This window comes from Vulpes lagopus, chromosome 1, assembly GCF_018345385.1.
Source record: "Vulpes lagopus strain Blue_001 chromosome 1, ASM1834538v1, whole genome shotgun sequence".
Classification (NCBI taxonomy): domain Eukaryota; kingdom Metazoa; phylum Chordata; class Mammalia; order Carnivora; family Canidae; genus Vulpes; species Vulpes lagopus.
Window position 1 is genome coordinate 51,363,029 of NC_054824.1, and position 22,270 is coordinate 51,385,298.

Genomic DNA, 22,270 nt, shown 5'->3' on the forward strand with positions numbered 1-22,270 from the left:
CTCTCTCTTTCAAATAAATAAATAAAATCTTAAAAAAAAAGGAAGAAAGATTTAGATAGTATAACTAGAGATTTGGATAGAGAGCTGGACAGAGTATGGTAGAGTTCTTAAGAGCATAGGCTCTAGGCAGTCCGATATGGATTCAGTTCCAGATGGAGCAGACTTCCCAGCTATTTCACTTTAGGCAATATACTGACTTCCCTTAGACTCAGTTTTCTCATCTGTAAAATGGGAATAATAGTACTTAACTTTATTTTGTGAATATGAGTAAAATAAAGCATATAAAATGCATAAAACTTCTTAACATATAGTAAGCTCTCAATAAATTGACAATTATGATAATTCTCAACACTGGCAAGAGTACATAGGGACAGCTGTAAAAACACTCCTAGTGCGAACTGCCTTATTTTTTTTAGGAATTCAATTCAGCTATATGTATTAAAATTTTTCCATATGTCCTTATTCATTGAACCAATAATCCTATTTAAAAATAATCAAAGATGTGCTCAGGGATATAAATCCATACCAATTCATAACACACTTTTATAATTTAGTGACTAATGTTATAGCAGAGAGACACATGGTCTCATATGATAAAGGTTTAAAATTTGTAGCAATAGGAACATTAGTTTATGAAAAGTGGATATATGCTCTAAATTGTAGAAAAGATGCTTTGGGAAATGTTACATCCTATTTGGAATTTTATCATTCCTACTTCTCTTTTGTATTATGCTTGTTTTTCCTAAACTTGGAGGCTGCAAAATTGACCACGCCTTTTTGCAAGGGTATCTGAAATTAAAGCATGAGCTCTCTTGCTCCCTTCTGAAAGATAAGCTCTTTAAAAATCACTTTTTTTTTCTCACATTTACCACTTTGAGAGGATGTAGAAGAAGAAAACATTGTTCAATTATGCTTGCTCTTGATTAACAGAAAATTAAAAATTCCTGTATAGATTTTTTCTTTGCCTCTTTGGTATAGCATTTATAAAAACATGAAAAAGTTTTTAAATTTATTTTTTGTCAGCTCCAATGTGAAAGTGGCTACACATTTGTATGAAAATCAGAGGCTATGCTTCAGCTGGTATGGTTTTGCCTAAATGCCACCTGATGTAAGCAGAATTTACCAGGAGATTGGGGAACTAAGCAGACATTCTCCAGTGAGCTGAAACTGGGCTACCAGGAGATAGATACTGGGGTCTGACTCACAAGACCCACCATAAGTATTATGGGACACCCTTTGACCTTGAAGAGAAGTCAACAGGGTTTCGCATATGAATACAAGGTGGAAATCACACATGGGATAGAAAGAGCTGGTTTGTGATCAAGTTGCTACCCCCATGAGGACCCTTAGAGCCACCTTCCACGTTAAGAGGCAAGAATTAACTTACTCAACCATCAGGGCTTCTGAACAACACAAAGTGAGACAGTGAGTTTTATTTTTTTTAAAAAGAAGATAAAAAGCATGATCTTATTAATATTTTTCTCAAAATAAGATCTATTTCTACAATCTAATAGCACATGGAAATGGATAACTATATCTCTAATTGTATCTTACATTTACCTCTTTGGAATCAAGAGTCTCATGTTCAGGGATAGCCACCATTGGATGACTCAGCTTCACAGAAAAGATGTCCAGGACATGATCAGGGGTAGAAGTGAGGAAAATAAATGTTTAGATTTTATTTAAAAAAATAAACAATGGCATATGTATATTATTGCTGATCATAATAGATTCTTCCAAGTATAAATATTTGATTTGAACTGACTTGTTATTAAAAACAAGGGAAGCTATTCTTGACACAGAAAAAAAAATGGCAGTGGTGAATACTTTGAGCATAAGACCACATCTTATTTATCTTTGTGTCCCACATAAACTCTAACAGTGTTTGGTATATAGTATAGACAGTTATTGTTAATTGAATGAATGAACTGTTAAAACACACTGACAGATTTCAGAGAGAGGAGACAAAGCTATATTTATGTCTCAAACCTCATAATAGGCCTCAAACTGAAAAGCTCCAAAGCAAAAGAAACAAATCTTGCTCAGGCCCACAGTAAATACAGATGCTCCTATAGATGATAAATGCTTACTTGGAAAAGCATTGTGCATTATTGCAAACATTCATAATCTTGATGTACAAGGACTTCATAAACATTGTAATCTTATAGGGTATGTTGTTATAATGTAACTTACCACACAGGGACATTTTCACAGAAGAGAGATTTTTTGCTTCTCTCGGAATTTGATTATTGCATGGGTCATCTGAGCATTATACATACACTCAAACTTATTAAGATAGAAGAAATATATAGATAATGCAAGAAAAAGAGAGAGGCAGCATAAGGGACCCAAGTACATGAAGAGCAAGGTAGAGCTATTATTTGTAATAAATCTGTTTGCCCCCCCCCCCCTTCACCATCTCTCCTTGTCTCTCAGTCATTGTTCTGGGTAAATCAGAAGTATGAAAATAAATGCCCCAGCTTTCACTCTCAGGAGGGTCCTGATTCGATAAGTAAATCAGTAGAAGAGCACCTACTTCCTAATCCTCCAGTAAAATTCAACAATCGGGCCTTGGCCCCAGGACCATGCCAGCATTGGCTGCTGGGAAGGCCATGGAGGTCCTGCTTCACATTTCTTCAGGCTTCCCTCCCTCTGTGCCAGCAGATTTTCAAGAATGAAGCCTGCTTTTATCTAAAGTTATAGCTTCACTAAATCCCAAACATTACACTCTGTTCCCAATTATGAAATCCTCTGGGTATCATAACATCAGGACTTGTAGCTGCCTGAGACCATTGCTTTAAATAGAAGCATGATCTGGCTCCAGAGCCAGCTAGAGATCTAAATAGCATTCCAGAAATCAGTTGCAAGTTCTTACTTTTTCTTGTTCATCAGGGTTTCCTGAGATCCCAAGCATGGCCCAGGACTGGACCCTATGTACTATTTCAAACCTTAGACCCAGGTAATTGTCCTGGAGACAGCAAACTCTTTAGCATAAATAGGCTAAGTAGTAGGGTAATTATATAAATCATCAGAGTTTGCACAATGTCAAATTATCATTCTCCTAGTCTCCTAAAATAAAATAGGATAAATATCGTAAAATTTTAAAATGTTGGAACCCTTCCAATAAAATGTTCAGCTAAGATTGGAAAAGTAATTGAGCAATTATGTAATACCTATTTTTACATCCCATTCCTTCTTTCAAATATAGGTAATATTTCATTTAAATCCACTTCATTTTAATCTTGAATTTCAAAAATTGTGTGTTAATTACCCTAATCCACAAAAGAGAACAGAAAATGACTAATCCTAATTAATTGGTAACCCCCATATCATTTACATTTGGCTTTGGAATGCTTTCTTCTCTTTATAATTTTTTTTTTCATAGTAGGTTTGCCTTTGTATTATCCTCAAACTGACTAAAAATGTAAAATAAAATGGGATCTTAATACCTTTGAAAGTTAATAGATTTATCCATAATAATTATATCCTCATGAGACAAATTCATCATATGCATTTGTTTAGTTTTCACAACAATCTGGTGAAGTGAGCACTAGTATTACCCTGTTTCACAAATGAAGAAACCAAAGCACAGAAAGGCAGAATGACTTATTTCAAGTCCAGGACTAGAGGCAGAGCCATGATTAGAATCTAGGATGAAAGTTCCAGGCACTGTGCTTCCAAAGCAAGGGTGAAGTAGTACTATGTCAAGTAGTACTATGTCAAGAAATTACTCAGGAGACAGGATGGGGTGCAGGAGAAGGCAATGGTGTGTGCCATTTCACAAAAGAAATAGCCATATATTAAAGGCATGAGTGGCCCCATTTAGAGGTCAGAAGTATCATGAGTGCCTGGTGTAGCTATGAAAGGCCACATTGGAGACGTTTACAATGAAGCTTTTGTGTCAGATGAGGAGTCTGGCTTCACTCTCCAGGCATTGGGAAACCACCAAAGTACTTTAAGCAAGAAAAGGGGAATGTGTGATGAGATTTTCATTTCCAATAAAAAGTCTATTTGGCTGATGTGCAAAATATGGAAGGTGGGGTTGGGGGAGCTTGGAAGATTTAAGTAATTTGAGAGAAAGAATAAAGAAGATTGGGACACCTGGGTGGCTCAGTGGTTGAGCACCTGCCTTCAGCTCAGGGTGTGATCCCAGAATCCCAGGATAGAATCCCACATTGGGCACCTGCTTCTCCCTCCGCCTGTGTCTCTGCCTCTCTCTCTGTATCTCTCATGAATTTAAAACCTTTTAAAAATAAAATAAAAAGAAGGTTTAGATTAAAGCATTGCCTTAGAGTGTGGAATTGACTCAAGATTTTCCTGGTGGACACTAGAGGCCCTAGTCTGTAGGATGAGCGAAGCAGCATCAGGTAGACATTTCAATATGTTACTGATTAGGGAAGACACACTGAAGCACTAGAATAAATAACGCTGATATCTCTGCTGAATGGGGAGATTTTATAGTGCATGAGGGCTAGAAATGCTTGTTGGGGGATGAGGACAATAAAACATGGTGTGAAAATCTTCTCACAACCAGAATGAAGACAATGAAACTAAAACATTAAAATAAATTCTATAGGGGTGCCTGGCTGGCTCAGTGAGTAGAGCAAGCAACTCTTGATCAAGACCTATGTTGGGCATACAGCCTACTTTTAAAAATAAGATAAAATAAGTAAATTCTAATTAGGGGAGTGGCATGCTATCCAGAGAGTAGGTGTATACTGAAGGACAGAGTTATCCAAGCCTGTTTACTCGGTAGTAAGTGTTCTTGAAAGGGAATAACTATTATTCCTCAAAAACAAAACAAAACAAAACAAAAAACATGGAAAGTTACTAATTTTATCATCAGAACATCATTCAGCATAGGAGAATCAGCAAAATAGAAAGCTCAGTTGAAATGAAACAAAACATACTTTTCCCTGGATGAAAACTCATGTCCCAGATATTGTATAACAGATTAATTGGACCTTCGTTCACTCACTACTGTTGGAAAATCAACAAGTGATAATTTGAATAAAATGTTCAGTTGATTTTTATTATGCTCTTGATCACAGCTGCCACCAAACTAATATAAAGCCTTGTGAAGTGCTTGTTACCAGTATGGGGCTTTCTCATAAATATCTCTGCTTCTCCCAAGGTAACTCAAACTTCTTTAACAAAGACAGATAAATGCCTTCAAACCAGCTGGGAAAATGAGAACCCCGATGACTAGAAAATAAGAAAATATGCAAAATGGTTAAATCATTTCAGTAAGTCTTGACTCTACATAAGAAATGGAACTCAAAGCTCTAGCTTTGGTGAAGGAGCTCTCCCTCTTCCGTGAAGATGAAGCACACTTTCTTGTCTGCCAGAAATTATGAAGCTGAGGAAGTGTTGCAAGAAACGTTAACATTTTAAAATTGACAAGAGAGCTACAAATGCCTTCAGAATTCAGCTCTTTGGAGGGTGTGTAGGTGGCTCAGTTGTTTAAGCATCAGCCTTAGCTTAAGTCATGATCCTAGGGTTCTGGGATCAAGCCCCACTTGGGGCTCCCCTGCTCAGTGGGGAGTCTACTTCTGCCTCTGCTCCTTGCACTATCGCCTCCCCCCCCCCAGCTCATGTTCTCTCTCTTTCAAATAAATAAATAAGATCTTTTTTTTTTTTAATAATTCAGTCCTTTGGGATTGCTTTTTGCTGAACCACATCTTCTCGTAAATCTTCACTCCATTTGTCTTTGGTAAACTATACCTTCTACATCTGTTTCTCCATCTAGGCTTGTGAGTCATTCAAACTACAGTACAACCTTCCTAAGAACATCTCTCAAAAATAAACGTGGCAAACTGTTGTAGCACTACTGACATAAAATCATGTATTTCGTAAGTGTAACATTGCCATTAGGAGAGTATAAGCCTTTGGAAGTTGGGCAGCCCCGGTGGCTCAGCAGTTTATTTTTTTTTTAATTTTTATTTATTTATGATAGCCACACACAGAGAGAGAGAGAGAGGCAGAGACATAGGCAGAGGGAGAAGCAGGCTCCATGCACCGGGAGCCTGACGTGGGACTCAATCCCAGGTCCCCAGGATCGCGCCCTGGGCCAAAGGCAGGCACTAAACCGCTGCGCCACCCAGGGTTCCCAACAGTTTAGTGCCACCTTCAGCCCAGGGTGTGATCCTGGAGACCCTGGATCAAATCCCACTTTGGAAAAAAAAAAAAAACAAATCCCACTTTGGGGTCCCTGCATGAAGCCTGCTTCTCCTTCTGCCTGTGTCTCTGCATCTCTCATGAATAAATAAATGAAATCTTAAAAAAATAAAAAGCCTTTGGAAGTCAAGTGGATTATATTTTATTCATTTTTAGGCCTTCAGCACCTGGCATGGAAGTCGTTCAGCATAAAATACAACTAAATGATTACTGGGTAAATAAATGAATGAAAGAAAGAATGAATGAGATGGCTAGAGAAAAGATTTTTTGACTTGCAAAATTAAAGTATTCTGAATTAGTGAAGAATTAGGATGTGTCATTGCATATCTAAAATCTCATTTATATGAAATTTTGCAAATGAGGGACCTTGGAACTAGAACTATTGCATACATGTGTTCTCTTTGACCCTCGCAATTCTTTTGCTGAAAAGGTATTGAATTGAGTTATCAGTGATGGGACTAATAACGCTCCATGCAGGTTTGTGTTCCTGGTTTCTCTTGAACTACTTAAATATCTTGCAACACCTGGCCTGCCAACACCTAGATTTGTAGAGCATCCTGACTGTATTAGATAGAGCTGAAGGTCTTCACGTCAACACAGTCCCTATCATCCTGCTAAGAGGAGACCAAAATTCAGAAGTCACCTGTTACCATGCTTATCCTTATATAACTGGCTCACTTCACTTGTTATGGGGATCTGCCTGGCCAAAGAAAGAATTTTAGTTTTAATCTCTCATTTACAACATATCTCAGTGCACAGGAAACATCTCCAGAGTCATTATTTTTATATTCTGACACCGTTGGTCTAGAGAGGGGCCTAAGACTTGCATTTATAAGTGGCTTTCAGCTGATGCCAATGCTACCACGGTTGAGTAGTGAGACCACAGCCACATTTTTTTACAGATTGATGGAATTGATGATTTTCAAATATTGATCTACTCATGACTGAAATTAAGTACATTCAAAATGTCCTAATTAACCAAGTTGTATTGCAGTCATATAATTATATAACTTACCACAGATCTTTTTAATTAAGAACCTGCTAGTGTGCCAGACATGTTGCTAGATTTTAGGGATATAAAGGTGAACAAGAAGACATTGTCCCTGCCCTTGGAGAGCACAGAGTAGTGGGTGAGACAGATATTTATTACTTCATCAGGAATATATAGAAACAAACACAAAACAATGTTTTTAGGAAGTAAAGATCAGAGGTCTGTGAGGATTCAAAACATAAATCTGACCTGGTCTAGGAAGAAATCTCTTTCCAAGAGACTGAATCTAAAGGATCAGTGTCCTAGTAAGGAGAAGGGGTACGGGGAGTGAATATGGGGTTAATAGCTGAAAAGAAATTACTCACAGGCTGAAGGGAAGATATGGAGAAAATTCAGAGTGCATGGGCACAGAGAGTCTGAAGAACATCAGGAATGAGGCTGAGCAGGGATTTTGCATGCCCCGACTCCACTTACAATGTAAAAGAGGAAGCCCTTCCAAATGCTTAAATGAATGAAGACTATTCAATACTGGTTTGTCTCATTTCCTGTAAAGACTTCAAACTGCTGGAGGCTAGGGCTCATCACACTCTAACACTTGTGCACCAAACACTAGCTGATCAACTTCATTGCTCAAGAGTCTATGCCTTGCACAAAACATGGCAGTGCTCCAAGTTTTCCCTTACTGAGGGCAGTTGTGCTATGAGGAAAAACCTGCTCTCAGTGGCAGGCTAAAACATGGCATTCCTACCCATGTGCCATAAAGAATTCATCTGCATTAGCTTAAAATATTTTTTTAAATTGTAGAACATCAGTAGTTTGAATATCTATTATTAGAATTTAAGGTGCAGAATCTATTTTTGGTGATGCCCAAAAGTTTTAAAAATTTGCCCATGCCAGGAGTGGAGCGCCTGGGTGACTCAGTTGCCTGAGCATCTAACTCTTGGCTTCGGCTCAGGTCCTGCTCTCCAGGGTCTTGGGATCAAGCCCTGCCTTGGGCTACACACTCAGCATGGAGTCTGCATTGAAATTCTTTCTTCCTGCCTCTTCTTTACCCTCTCCTTCTCCTCTGCTCATGCTGGCATTTTCTCTCTCTCTCTCTCTCTCTCTCTCTGAAATAGAAAGATAGAAGATAGATAGATGATAGATAGATAGATAGAATCTTAAAATTAAAAATAAAATAAAATAAAATAAAATAAAATAAAATAAAATCTTAAAAGAATTTGCCCATGCCAGGGATGCCTGGCTGGCTCATTCAATAGAGTGTAGTAACTTTTGATCTGGGGGTTATAAGTTCAAGCTCTGAGTGTAGAGATTAATTAAAGTCTTTTTGTTTGCTTATTTTCTATACCATTAACCCCCCGTGTGTGGACTTAGGGAACATCACTTTGTCTCTGGGCCTTGGTTTCCTCATATTAAAATCTGGGGCCTAACTAGATGAGTTCTAGTACCTCCTCTACTTGGATAACTTGGTAGGTCTGTGTAAGCACAACTCTGGTAACAAAAAAAGCTCTTTGTTTTTAGAATCTTTGTTTTAGAGCCACAGTTGAGATAGAAGTTGTTGCCTCTAGCAATAATAAAAATGAACTATCCATAGAATCCAGGTAAGATTCCCTTATATATATATATAAATCCTTAATATCACTTCTTAGCTGTGACACTTGCTTCTTGTATGAACTTCTATAAATACTATTAAGTTTCACAATATCCTTTTGTGTATCCCTTCAGTATTATTATATTATATACTCAGTTGGAATTTGGCACATGTTCATTGTTTTATAAACCCAGAGAAAACTTGCTATTAAGTGCTGATCATTAATATCCTTATTTTGGAGTCTAAGTACCAGTAAGTCTGATACCACTGTAATACCAGTAAGAAAACAGAAATTTTCTGCTCTGATCTTTGTAATGAGTCTTTCGAGATCTGGCTGAAAATTTCCAAAGTATACTGTTTTTTTTCTTGGCCTTTTCTCTTTCATCCCAGGAGGCACAGACTTGGGACAGTTAGAATTCCTTCCTTTAAAGACCACTTTCTAAAGGGCAGCTTAATGGATTTTTTTTCTCATCTACTCTGGGTTCAGCCTGTTTCGAAAACAAGTACCACATTCTTGTGTTTATCCACATTTTTCATCTAGAGTTGCTTTTTTCTCAACTAGAAAACCACTTCTCTGAGGGGATTAACTACACCATTCACTTTTTGCATTGCACAGCTCCCAGGTTGTAATGAAAATGGAACAAGGTCTATATTCCAATACCATTTTTGGACTCAAGTTCCAGAAAGTGAAATTGGAATTGACAAGGAAGCATATTTGTTCTATGTCCTTCCTCTATCCTTCAAGTGCACAATTAGTTGCCTGGTACCACAGGCAAAAAACATCGCTTTCAATTGTGGTCAATATCGTACTAACACTATTACAATCATAAACTAAATGTCTCTTTCTCCACAAGAGATAATGTTGGTGGAATATTTTTCTTCCTCTCCCCCTGTTCTTTCTTTTCTATAGAATATAAAGGCTATTAGCTATTTTATCCCAATGGGACATACAATAGAAAATAAACAGCTCGGTATTAAAACAGCCTCTTAAATACTTTTTTCAATTTCTGCCCTGATTTAGTCTCATCCCAGCTGTTCCTAATTTGCAGCCAGTTATCCCAACTTGCAAAAAACCTATCCCAGAACCCAGGAGCATGTCAACAGATGTCAAGTGATGTATTACAAAATTTGGAAAAGTGTTTTTTAAAAAGAGGAACAGGCACAACTGTGATGGGGCCAATCTGTGCTGCTCCTGATCTCCAGAGACCCCCTACCAGACCCCAGTCTTTTCTCCCCTAACACTACACTGGAGCCCCATCTTTGAGAATGTAAATGGGGAGGTTGAAGGGGGACAGGGTGTGTGAATGATTAGGAGGCAGATAAGTTGAGGACTGTCTGACTATAAGACTCAGGAAAGTAAGAATCCCTGTCAGAATCTCTCGGAAATGGCTGGAATCTAAGACCAAGCTGCAGTAGGCACTGAAGGAGCAAAGACGTGGAGCAAGATGGTGGGTAGAAAGCAGATGTGCTGACAGTTTCAAGGTGTTAGACATGATGAGAGTGGTAGGTATGAAACAATATATGGAAAGATGGAGCAATGGGGTCCAACTACAAGGAGGTGGGGCAGACAGGCTACATGCAGGACTAGCCCTCCACTTACAAATCCTCATCTCTAGTGAATTTATCCTCCTTTACTCCTTACTAAAGTTTCCGACAGAACCACATCCTAACAACCATGGTAGGTTTTTTGTTTTTGTTTTAAGATTTTATTTATTTATTTAAGGGGTGAGGGAAGAACATAGAGGGAGAGGGAGAAGCAAACTCCCTGCTGAGCACAGAGTCCAATATGGGGCTTGACCCTAGGATCCCAAAATCATGACCTGAGTTGAAGGCAGATGCTTAACTGACTGAGCCACCCAGGTGCCCCAGCTATGGTAATTTTATGTAAACTTCAAACTATAATAGGTATAGTATTTACTAGATATAGAAGCCCGAAGAAAACCCCTATGTTATGTTATGTTTGTTATGTTATGTTTTGTCAGTAGGTTTCAGTCATTCCAAAGACTGAGATTTCTTTTTAAATTAGTATAAAAATGCTTATAATACTACCAAATTTGTCTAGGACTTTTATCACCTAGAACTTGATAAACTGTTAAAATGTCATTGAAATGTTGAAGCGTAAAATATATTCTCAGGCCTACAAGGCTTCAAAATATTTACCAAATACAGACTGCCTTAAGAAACTTTCTTGGTTCAGGACTCAAATAAGGAGAGAAATAAATGCAAGAAGATACAGCAAGAAATACAGGAAGGTAGGATACTAAAACACTTTTGAGTAAGTATGGTATCACAGTGAAAAAAAGCAAAAAGCCAAGAGAGATAACAGAAAAGAAAGAAAGGAATTATAACCATAAAATGCCAGAAATGAAAATCTAGAATGGAATACATCAATGTGATGAGAGGTCATGGAGGAGCCAAATGGACTTGTCTTACTTGAAAATTTAGATACTGACAGGGGTATATGAACATGAATGTGGATCCCAAGTTAAGGGCAATCATAACTACCGAATAGGATAGATCACTTTTAAACTAATGAACTAAGACCATATTTCTTGGATGGAAAACTAGAAAGAAAATATGAGAAATTAGAGTAATGGAAAATGTAAAATAACTTGACAATATCAAGGTCATATAATGAGATAATCTCATACATTAAGAGAAGTCTCGGGAACCCTGGGTGGCGCAGCAGTTTGGCGCCTGCCTTTGGCCAAGGGCACGATCCTGGAGACCCAGGATCGAATCCCACACCAGGCTCTGGGTGCATGGAGCCTGTTTCTCCCTCTGCCTATGTCTCTGCCTCTCTCTCTCTCTGTGTGTGTGACTATCATAAATAAATAAAAATTAAAAAAAAAAAAGAGAAGTCTCTTAGGTACCAATACAAATCAAGATCAGAGAATAGATAGTCAACAAAAGATACATATACAAGAAGACATAAAAATTGAAAATAGAAAGAGGGAAAGATTTATCTATACAATATAAGCCAATATAAAACTGGAATAGCAATGTTATTATCTTTAAAAATGGGCCTTAATAAAAAAAATTATAAGGGACAAGAAAAGACATTAAATACTCATAAAAAAAAGTCAAGAAGATATGACCATAAACATATTCTCTTTTTTTAAAGATTTATTATTTTTTTGAGAGAGGGATGAGAAACAGAGGGAGATGGAGAGAGAGAATCTGAAGGAGATTCCCCACTGAGCTTCCAACATGGGGCTCAATCCCACCACCCCAAGATCATGAACTGAGCTGAAATCAAAAGACAGATGCTTAACCAAATAAACCATCCAGGTGCCCCAAACGTATATTCTTAATAATACAAAGTATTGAGAATTAGTGATTGACCTCTAATTCTTTGAGACTAAAGGAGAGACCTTATACTTCATCTTAATACCTCAGTAGAACTAAGATATTTTTTCAGTGTCCAGTGGAAACTAAATAAAAATTTTTAAACAACCTGAGGAAGGATCCAACCCCACAATCATTGCTTCCACAAAATATTTCTATTTGGTTCACACAACATATGGAACATATGGCTTATTAAGGGTAAATGGGTATTACTATTTCATGGCTGTAAATGAAATGTCTGAGTTGTATCAAATCAGTCACACATGGGTGAACTTCAACAAATCTAAAAATCTGGAAAAATGTTATGCTCAAATTTTAGTGATAGGAGTAAAACAGTGGTTATATTAAGCAAGATGAAGCCACATACGAACATTATGCCCTGATGTTTCAAAATAAGAGACTCCTTCACTATGTAAATACCACATGGTATATATGGCTTTTGTTACACAGAATAAGTAAAAGGATAGCAAAAAAAAAAAAAAAAAAAGCAATGAGACAAACAAGTAGATCGTACCATATAAAATTGAAAATTGATAAAGTTGATGTTGTTGTAGGTAAAAAATCATTGACTAATAACTGTTGAATAATGGTGATTTCATGTGGATCAACCTCATACAAAAGATGTTTTAAAAAAATAAGCCATAGCATTAAAGGAAGTTTAGATAAACAACTGTGCTCGAAGTTAACATAGATATGTATGTGTATATATAGGTGTTTATGTGTATATATACACATATAAATGTATATATATAAAAAATTTACAAAGATTCAATTTGCAAAGATGAATGTTTCCAACAGAGTTATTATATTTCTGGGCTAAGGACCACCTCCTTCTACAGACCACTGCCTTCAGCTGAGGAGAGTATCTTGATGCTGAGTTTCTTGATACTCTCCAACATCATGGCCACCCACAACCAGAGACTAACTGAAGTGAGTATCAGATGTCAGCACCTCTTCCTCCAGGGTGGATAACTTTGCAACTTATGCTCCCCTCTCCCTGTGAATTAAGAAAAGGTTGACCACTACCTGGGAACACAGGTGCTTTGTTCTTTGCCCTCCTCAATTAGGGTTCACTACCTCTCTTATAGGAAGTTTTTCTGAAGAGCACACCCTCAATAAACCACAAAGACCCGAACCCTTGTTTCAGGCTCCGCTTCTCTCTCTCTCTTTTTTTTTTAAGATTTTATTTATTTACTCATAAGGGACAGAGAGAGAGGGATAGAGAGAGAGAGAGAGAGAGAGAGGCAGAGACACAGGCAGAGGGAGAAGCAGGCTCCCTGCAGGAAGCTCGACGTGGGACTCAATCCCAGGTCTCCAGGATCAGGCCCTGGGCTGAAGGCAGCGCTAAACTGCTGAGCCACCTGGGCTGCCCTCTGCTTCTCTTTAGAAGAGATCTAGACACCATGCACTAGGGAAGGGGCAGGGAGTGGCTCTGTGCTATGAAATACATGCTCATTTTTCCTTCGTGCCTCCATCTGAACAAGATGCAAACTGATGGCAGTTTATTTTCGTTATGCCTATAAAACACAAGCATGGGCAATAAATTCCAAGGGGCCAGCGTGTTATTTTACAAGAACTTTAAAAATCATCTTTCTTGAAATATAATTTTCTTCACTAAAAATGCCATCCAGCTGTCCTCCTACTGCACATCTCTTTTGAATTAGCAAATTCTTAATTTTTAAGATGATTTTATTAAAAGTGTTATAATGAAAAATTTCAGCTAGATGGTAACAAATGAGCTCAGGGACAGAGATACAAAAATTGATTGTTCTCGGTTTCCTGGAAGAAATTTAAAAGTCAACTGTTTGTGATTACATTAAGTACATTTTAAGAATGATGACTGGCAATTAGATAACCTGAAACATGCCTGGTTTCAAATGCCAGCCTGTCATTAAGACATCTATTGTGTTGAAATGTTCTTTTTGCCCTCTAGTGGAGAACCTAACTAAATAAGATTGATACTTCAGTTTTCAGAACTGCTTCTCTTAAAATATCATCTACTCACTGGCATTCATTTTTTTAATGTTAAAAGCCCAATTAATTTACATTTACTCATTTTGAACAGAATGTTCTCTATGAACATATTATACAAATCCATCCATTCTGAAAACAGTTTGGCATAGGGAAACAGTGCCCCTGCTTTGGTTTCCTGAAAAATCTAAAAACATTAAAAACCAATTTGGAATTGGCTTTTTCTCCTATTCCACCCATCTCAAAGGTTTTCTATTCTTCAGTATCTGAACAGTAATCTGATTCCCATGAACTCTCAAAGTTGTCAGAAAATTTTTGGAATTGAGAGCAAGGTGGTTTATCTCTGTGATGATAGGAAATAAATTGCCAGATTTATTCACACAGAAGGATTTCTAGTTATGTAGACAGAACAAAAACAGATATCATTATTATTTTTTTAAGATTTTATTTTTTCATGAGAGACACAGAAAGGGAATGGCAGAAACATAGGCAGAAGGAGAAGCAGGCTCCCTCTGGGGAGCCTGATGCAGGACTCGATCCCAGGACCCCAGGATCATGACCTGAGTCAAAGGCAGATGCTCAACCACTGAGCCACCCAGGTCCCCCAAAACAGGTACTAGTAATAAAGAGGAGAAAGGAAATTTTGACTCCAAAATTCAAGATGACCTCTTTCAGTAAATGTGGCCACCTCAGTCTGTCAAATTATTAGATCCACAGTGGTTCTCTTAGCCACTAACCTTTGCAACTGTCACTGCCACAGATGGTTGCAACCTGGGGGTCACGAGATGAAAAGCACTGTGGACTTCATGATAAACCCAGGCACTTCCTATAACTCATACCATGCCCTTGGGTGTGTCACTTCTCATCCTTACTCTCCAATCTCCTCATCTGTAGACTGAAGGAAGTCAGACGACCTCAGTGGTTAGTTACAGTCCTGAGGTATATGGCATTGTTCTTTGAGCACACAGAAGTCTGTGATTCCAGGGTGGTGGTGGTTGGTGAAGGCCATGATGTTATCTCCTTGATTTTAACTACCAACTTTTAGTTAGTTTGCTGGAATCTCATACAAATTATTTACTCTCTGAGCTTCAGTTTCTTTGCATGAGAAATAAAGGGGATAAAATCAATTTTCAGACTTTTGAAATTTAAATAAAATGCTATCTATAAAGTGGCAACTGTTACTTGTGACAACATGGGTGGATCTAGAGGGTATAACGCTAGGTGAAATAGAGAAAGACAAATACCATATGACTTCACTCTTATGTGGAATTTAAGAAAGACAGTAAAGGAATAAAGAGACAAACAAAAAAACAGACCCTAAATATTAGAGAACTGGTAGTTGCCAGCAGGGAGGTAGGTGGGGAATGGGTGAAATATGTGAAGAGGATTAAAAGCACACATCATGATGAGCATGGAGTGATGTAGAGAATTGCTGAATCACTATATAGTACACCTGAAGCTAATATAACACTGTGTTAACTATACTGGAATTTAAAAAAAATAAATTTAAAAAATTAAATTAAAAAAATAAAATTAAAATAAATAAAGTGAAATGTTGGCCTACTTTTTCCAAATATGAATTTCTTTCTTCAACTCACACCCTGCTTTCTTCTCACAAATTCTGCTAACCCAGACCCCCCCCCCCCCCCAGGGGTGCAGAAGCTATCTGGCAGTCTTACTTCTTAGTCTTACTTCAGTGGTTCCTGGTTCCACTTGCTTCCTTCACTGTTTTAGTCTGCTTTCATTGTCTTGAGCTTACCCTGTTCCTTTCCTTTCCTGCCTGGCAAACTTCCTGCTTCTGTTCCCTCTCACTGGACTGCCAGCAGGCCCACAAACAGCTTCTTCTCAGACCTCGGTTCAGGCACAGTGGCCTCATGAACACTTTCCTGACTCATCAGACTAGATCAGGACTCTTATAACAGATACTCACAACTACTCAGTTGCCTTCTATGTGGCAGTTGCCACAATCATCATTAAGTAATGGATTTTTTTTTTGCATATGTAATTTCTGTTCTTCGTAAGTAGAGAAGAATATACCTGGCCAAGACCCCTCACGTTTCTGTGTTCTTGACTTTGGGGTAGGGCCAGCAGAGACACCTAAGGGATGCTTAGTAAATCTTGGTGAAATCAATAAATAAATGTATCGACTTCCAGACTCCAGGTTTCCAAGACTCCTTGTTGGAATAAAAAGTTGCAAAGTCTATGTTCCTAGTTACTGGTAGGGAATTGGGCGATTAGTTAACCAAGGTTTTTCTAACCTTGAACCAAACCACTTAACTTCCTGTTCATGTTCTCATTTTGAAACTATGTGCAACTGTAAATTGCTTATCTCAAAGGAGTGTTATTTTATTCTTAAAATACATCTGTAAAAGATTTTTCACATCTTTAGATCTAAATATTTACAGCTTACATTAGAAAAACATGGTTTTTCTTTTAATTTCAAAGCCCCCTCAGCCTTTGAACCAGTACGTGAAGGTTAGAATTACTTTAGCCCTTTCCTAGCTAAATCACAATCTGCCATAACTGCTGTTGATTAATCTCTGTTAAAATAGCAGAAGAAATCTAAAACAAAACAAAGAAACAAACAAACAAAAAAAAACCCTCCTTTCTGATGAGCTACTAAAAAATGTAACCCATGTTGGAAACACCCCTATCATATTAAAAATTACATTCATTTATTGCATTTCTGTAGATTCAGAGAGTCAATTTTCTAAGTAGCCATGCAATGTTACTACCAGTTGTGATATTCTCAATAATGGAAATAATATACACTTTACAAATGAACTTAATTTGAAAATAAATAAGTAGAAGAACAAATGGGGCGGGGGGGAATGAGAAAAGCCAACATTAATAGGGTGAGCTATCCAAAAGGTTTAAAGGAAGCATCCTCAAGATCTTGGACTAGGCTAAAGCCAGTTTATGGTAGAAACTTTCCTACCTACCGATCCTGGATGTAAAAGTTTCCTTCCTTTCTTCTGTCTTCCTAGCTCATTCACACAGGACTGGACCATCAGGAAACCTCATCAGAGGTTCCAGAGTCCATTGCCAACTTCTAATTCCCCATGATGTGAAAAGAAAAGACAGTAGAACTCAAATCTCCCAATAAGTTCTCTATTACATTTGGGTGTTTTCCCCGTCTTAGTCCCTAAACTGTGTATTTCTTATTCATCATACATATGGCTAAAAAGGTTCCCTCACTATTCTAACAGATGTCTTGCCCTTGGCTTATTATAAGTGGAGCGATCCTTTACCTAGAAAAGACAAATAATGGATGGAATTGGACTGAAAATATCTCCACTGTGTTCACTTTCCTCTCACTTTGTCATTGCAGACAAGTTATATTTCCTCTATATTCTTAATCTATAATCTCAAGAGCAGCTGCTTGGAAAGTGGCTAATAAAAAGCCATCAGTAAATACTCTGTTGACATATCATAAAGATAAGATACATTTCAAGTTAAATGTTTCAGCTTTCTTAGCAAATCATAATTCTAAAGGATTGGTATATTCTAAAATCTCGTTTTATGAAAAAGGCACTTTAATTTCTTAAAAAGTAAATCATAAGAAAGTACATGTTGGCAGCTTCGGTACTTTTTCAAAGAGAAATGACTTTTAATAATTGAAATAGTGTACTGGAAAAAAATGTACATTCTGATTCAATAAGTCCATGAATACTGGATATATAAATAGCCCAACTATAAATGTTGCAAGCACATGGGAGTAATTTTGATTAAGAATGGAACCTAACATTTTATGACTTTCTTTAATTAAGGAAAAACAAAACAAAAGAAACCCTATGACCTAAGGTAGGGTTTTTTTTTAAAACTCAAAAAACTTTTTTTTTTTTCATTTAAAAAAGTATTTAGAAACACGTATAAAACAAGGCAACATTTATTCTTTCTTCTCATCTTCTGGTGTGGGGTCTGTCGGTGGCTCCTCCACCATTGCACTGTTGCTCTCTGAGCCAGTGTTACTATCACTGGTCCCTTCCTCTGCCATACTGTCCACCCCCTCCTGCCCGCTCTCCTTGTCCTCAGGAGTAGATGTGCCTTCTTCACCGTTCTGTTGGCTTTCCGGTGCTTCTTCAAGGTGTGTCTCCTCTGTCTCCATAGGGATGCTTTCGTCGTCCTTCTTCTCCTGGGTCTTACTAGCAGCTGGCTCTTCCTCGGGAACCTTGCTGCTCTGACTACGTTCAACTTGCTCTGCTGCTTCTTTCTCCCTCTCCTTTTGCCTTTTGCGAGCCTGTTCTTCTGCCTCTGCAATTTCAGCGGCAATCTTTTCCATAGGTAGGTTTTTGGTTTTGTCTTTGTTTTTTGTTTTTTATTTTTTTTTTTTTGGGGGGGGGGACACCGGGGTGACAAATTTTATTTCTGTGATGACAAGGTAGAGAGTCCTCCCGCCAGCTGGACCCTGCAGCAGCCAGAAGCATGCACCTGTCTGCAGAGAAGTCACACAGGAAGAGGGAGCTGAGAAAGATCTGAGGGCCCGGTGGCCTTCTCTGCCTTGCAAATGAGTTCTAATTGCTGGAGGGTCACTGAGCACCGTTCAGCTCAGAGAGGTTCCTGACAGCTCCGACAGAAGGGAAAGCAGGGGGACCACTTCTGCTTCCCTGGCCGTGAAGGTGGTCCTGTCTCTGTTCACAGGCCCCGGAGCAGGGCTCTGCTTGGGGGAGTTCCCTCCTTCCAACCTTCCGCTGCAGAGGGAAAGGGCGAAGGGGGTGGGCCGCCCAGTACTTCTGAGTGTCCCTGAGATGCACTTCCCAGTTTGACAGACCTGTATTAGAAGAGCAACTAACCAGAATGGAAACAAGAGGATAGTTGAAAATATTTTAGTCTCCACTAAACAAGAACGCTGGCTGGTCAGATTTCTGTCCCGTGGCTTTCTGGGGCAGACGGAAAACTAGAAAACTCTGGGGCTGAGGAAGGCTCCTGTTCCCTAGACACCTTTGCGTCCTATAAGAGACTGAGATCCGCTTGGCACTATTTAATACTTGTATTTCTTTTGCTTGATAAAAGTTTTATATGAGAAATCATCAATTATAATCAAGCACTTTTTAACATGTTGGATAGTTTTTCTTTGTAAATTTATATTTCATAATGAAGTTTATCTTCTTGCTGAATCATTACAGAGTTTATTTTTATTTATTTTTTTTTCATTACAGAGTTTAAAAGACAAAAGGGGAAAAATCTGCTGCCAATGGGAAAACTTAGAATGTTCAAGGAGATAAAAACTTTTTTTTTTTTTAAGATTTAATTTATTTATTTGAGAGAGAGAGAGAGTGCACAAGTGGGCAGAGGGGAAAGGCAGAGGGAGAGACAGACTCCTTGCTGAACAGGGAGCCTGATGCCAACTTGGAGCTCAATCCCAGGACTCTGGGGTTCATGACCTGAGCCAAAGGCAGATGCTTAACTAACTGAGCCACCCATGGCCCCCAAAAAAGTGAAAACCTTTAAGATCATCCAGTCCACTGGAAGTTATACGTTTAGGAGTTTGAAATAAATCTCAGTAATCTGCATTTTCAAAAGCTCCCCATGTAATTCTCATGAAATGAGCCCAGTTTTGATCCTAAAGTAAAAGTTTTAGAACCAAGCACAATATCCTACTATTTCAAAGGGAAGAGAAATCCATGGAAAAAGAGTGAAGTGTGTGTCAACAATATCATTTCTATAAATTATATGTATGCAAAATAATAATGCAACATTTGGAAAAAATAAATAAATGAAACAATAGTATAGTGATTATGGGGAGAAAGGAGGGGGAGTGAGAAATCAGAGGTAAAACGAATACATATGTGAATAAATTTGAAAGTGTGAAAGGAATGAACAGGTTGTAACAAAAGGAAAAAAGGCATTTTAGATGATCGAAAGGTTTTCCTAGTTATTTCAATGGACTGCTTCTTTAGCACCAAAATTCTATAAACAATGGGTAGCATGCTGAAAAATATATAAAAGTGAGTACTCAAGTTGGAACATGAAAGGTTTACTTCCATGTATTACATGATCTTGGTAAAAATCGTATGCTAGAGATTCCATTTTTTTAACCTTTTTAAAATTTCATTAAGTAATTTCTGCACCCAAGGTGGGGCTTGAACTCAGGACCCAGAGATCAATGGTTTCATGCTCTACCAACTAAGCCAGCCAGGCACACCTAGAAATTCTATTTTTATTACTATTTTATAAGTAAGTAGACTAAAGCAAGAGTTGGATTACTTTTCTTAATATGGACATAAAACAATTTATTCAACAAAATTAATTTAGCAATAAAGACTACAGATGAACTTTTGTTGCATTTCACTGGGTAAAGTAGCTATAAGTGTACTTACTGATCAAACTGGACACTTTAATAACAAGGGGCACAGAAATAATTGAAATCATATAATATTAAAAATATGTATTAAATTGTTACATTGGTAGATCTGTAAAATATGTGTTTTCAAAAAAACTATTTTTAAAAGTAAAATTCTTTTTCCACAAAACAGTGGAAAAACACATATCGATTCACTTTTAGAAAAATGTTCAGGACACTAGTCATCTTACCTAGGGAATATATGTTTTCCTCTCTACAGGAAAGACCTTAAAGTCTTGTCCTGACCTCGAGCAGTCATGATCAGAGCCTGGGATCTGCAAATAGGAGTGATCAGGGCTGGAGGGGTTCCAGGGCAGGAAGAATGGAGGTGAGATAAATACCTAGCTCTCTTCTGCTCAGAGGTGAAAGTTATTTTTCAAGGGTCTACTCCAGAGATCACTTAAATGGAACATGTTAGGAAAAGCTTGCTAGCCCCAATGCTTGCATAGAAAACATACAATAGAATTTAATAGCAGTGGAGCCAATGGGACGATACCTATGTAAAGAAATACCTGGCCACGCTTATCTCTTTGATGAGACAGAAGCAGACTAGAAATAAAAGAAAATGGTAAATGGCTGCAAACAAGGCACAAGGATAATGCATTTTAGAAACCGAAAGTGAAATAAAAATGGCTGCACAGTTGCAAACAAGGTCTCTGAAGAATGTAATTTTTTGAAAAGTGAAAGAGAAGATGTCCTCAGAATGGCTGTCAATGTTCTCCTGGGGCTTCAAAGCTGTTTCTCAGTCTATAAAGATGCTATTCTTACACATAAAACCTTGCAAGCTTTCACTGTAAATAGAGCCTTCCTAAGTAGGAAATCCCAGCCTTGCTTCTGCCAGCACCTCAGAAGTTAGCCCAACTGGGAAGGCTTAGTTCTCCCTCCTCTAGATCCTATTCATAGGTGCTCCATGGGTTTTTTTCTGTTTGTTGCTGGTGCAAATTGGGCAGAATAGAGACTCAGGGGAAACAGCAGTTAAGAGAGAACTTTCCATCCACCTGGCCTGTGATTGTGCTAAATACAAGGTAGAAAATGTAGCTGTGATAAGAAAAGGGGAAAAAGTACAGAAAGCTGAATGCTTTCATGGGAAAGGGAAAATAAACCAGAAAACTTGGGATTTGAGTTTGACTTAAAAAGATAGCTGTGGCTCAGAGATGATGGGAGTACAAGACAGAAGAAATGAGGCTGAGGACACAGAAAAGAAAAAAAGTATGAAGGGTGATCAACTTTCATTTCTGCACATTACATGCAGATTAGCTTCCACACCTGATGGCCAAGACAGTAAGTAGTTGAGGCAGACTCCCATGGTAACATCTCAGTCATACTTAGGAAAAGGAATCTTTCCAAATGAACTGAATTCTCAAAAATAGAGAGTGGGTCCACTAGGCTTTGACCTAGACACTGACAGGTATGTGGTACATGGTACTTTTATTAGCTTTGAAGATAAACGTTTTTGTATGGATTACAAAATGGAGGGAAAATTGGTAAAATTGATGTGGGAAACAAGGGCAGAATAAAAATTCTTAAATTTCTTTACTACTTACAGCCCACTGACAAGTCCTTGAAACAGGCAGAGTGACCTTCTTCTAGGGACTCAACTGCCTCAATGTTAAAACTTTGCTAAGGGCAAAAGGCAATTTTAGCCCAACTCCTAGGATCCAATAACATATGTTTACTTTAACATATAAAAATTCCTTTGGAAACTTCCTTTTATCTCTAAACCCCCCAGATACATGCTGGCAATCATCTTCCAAGCATATGGCCCACTCATATATGTCTGAAGGGTCTCATGACTAAAGTCTTATTAGACAGTAATAAATGACCTTTTCCTAAAAATAGCTAGCCCTCC

At 37.9% G+C, this 22,270-nt stretch overlaps 1 protein-coding gene across 7 annotated transcripts in view; it reads right to left on the reverse strand.

Moving 5' to 3' along the window:
- LOC121490761 (muscular LMNA interacting protein) overlaps positions 1-22,270 on the reverse strand; it is a 254,409-nt gene that overhangs the window by 13,833 nt on the left and 218,306 nt on the right. For 6 of the 7 annotated variants that reach the window (XM_041754765.1, XM_041754750.1, XM_041754757.1 and 3 more), the window contains one exon: positions 1,561-1,614. The exons of the other annotated variant lie outside the window; for it this stretch is intronic. In XM_041754765.1, the coding sequence (XP_041610699.1) occupies positions 1,561-1,614 (54 nt within the window). The remainder of the gene's footprint in view (positions 1-1,560; positions 1,615-22,270) is intronic. 7 annotated transcript variants of the gene reach the window in all.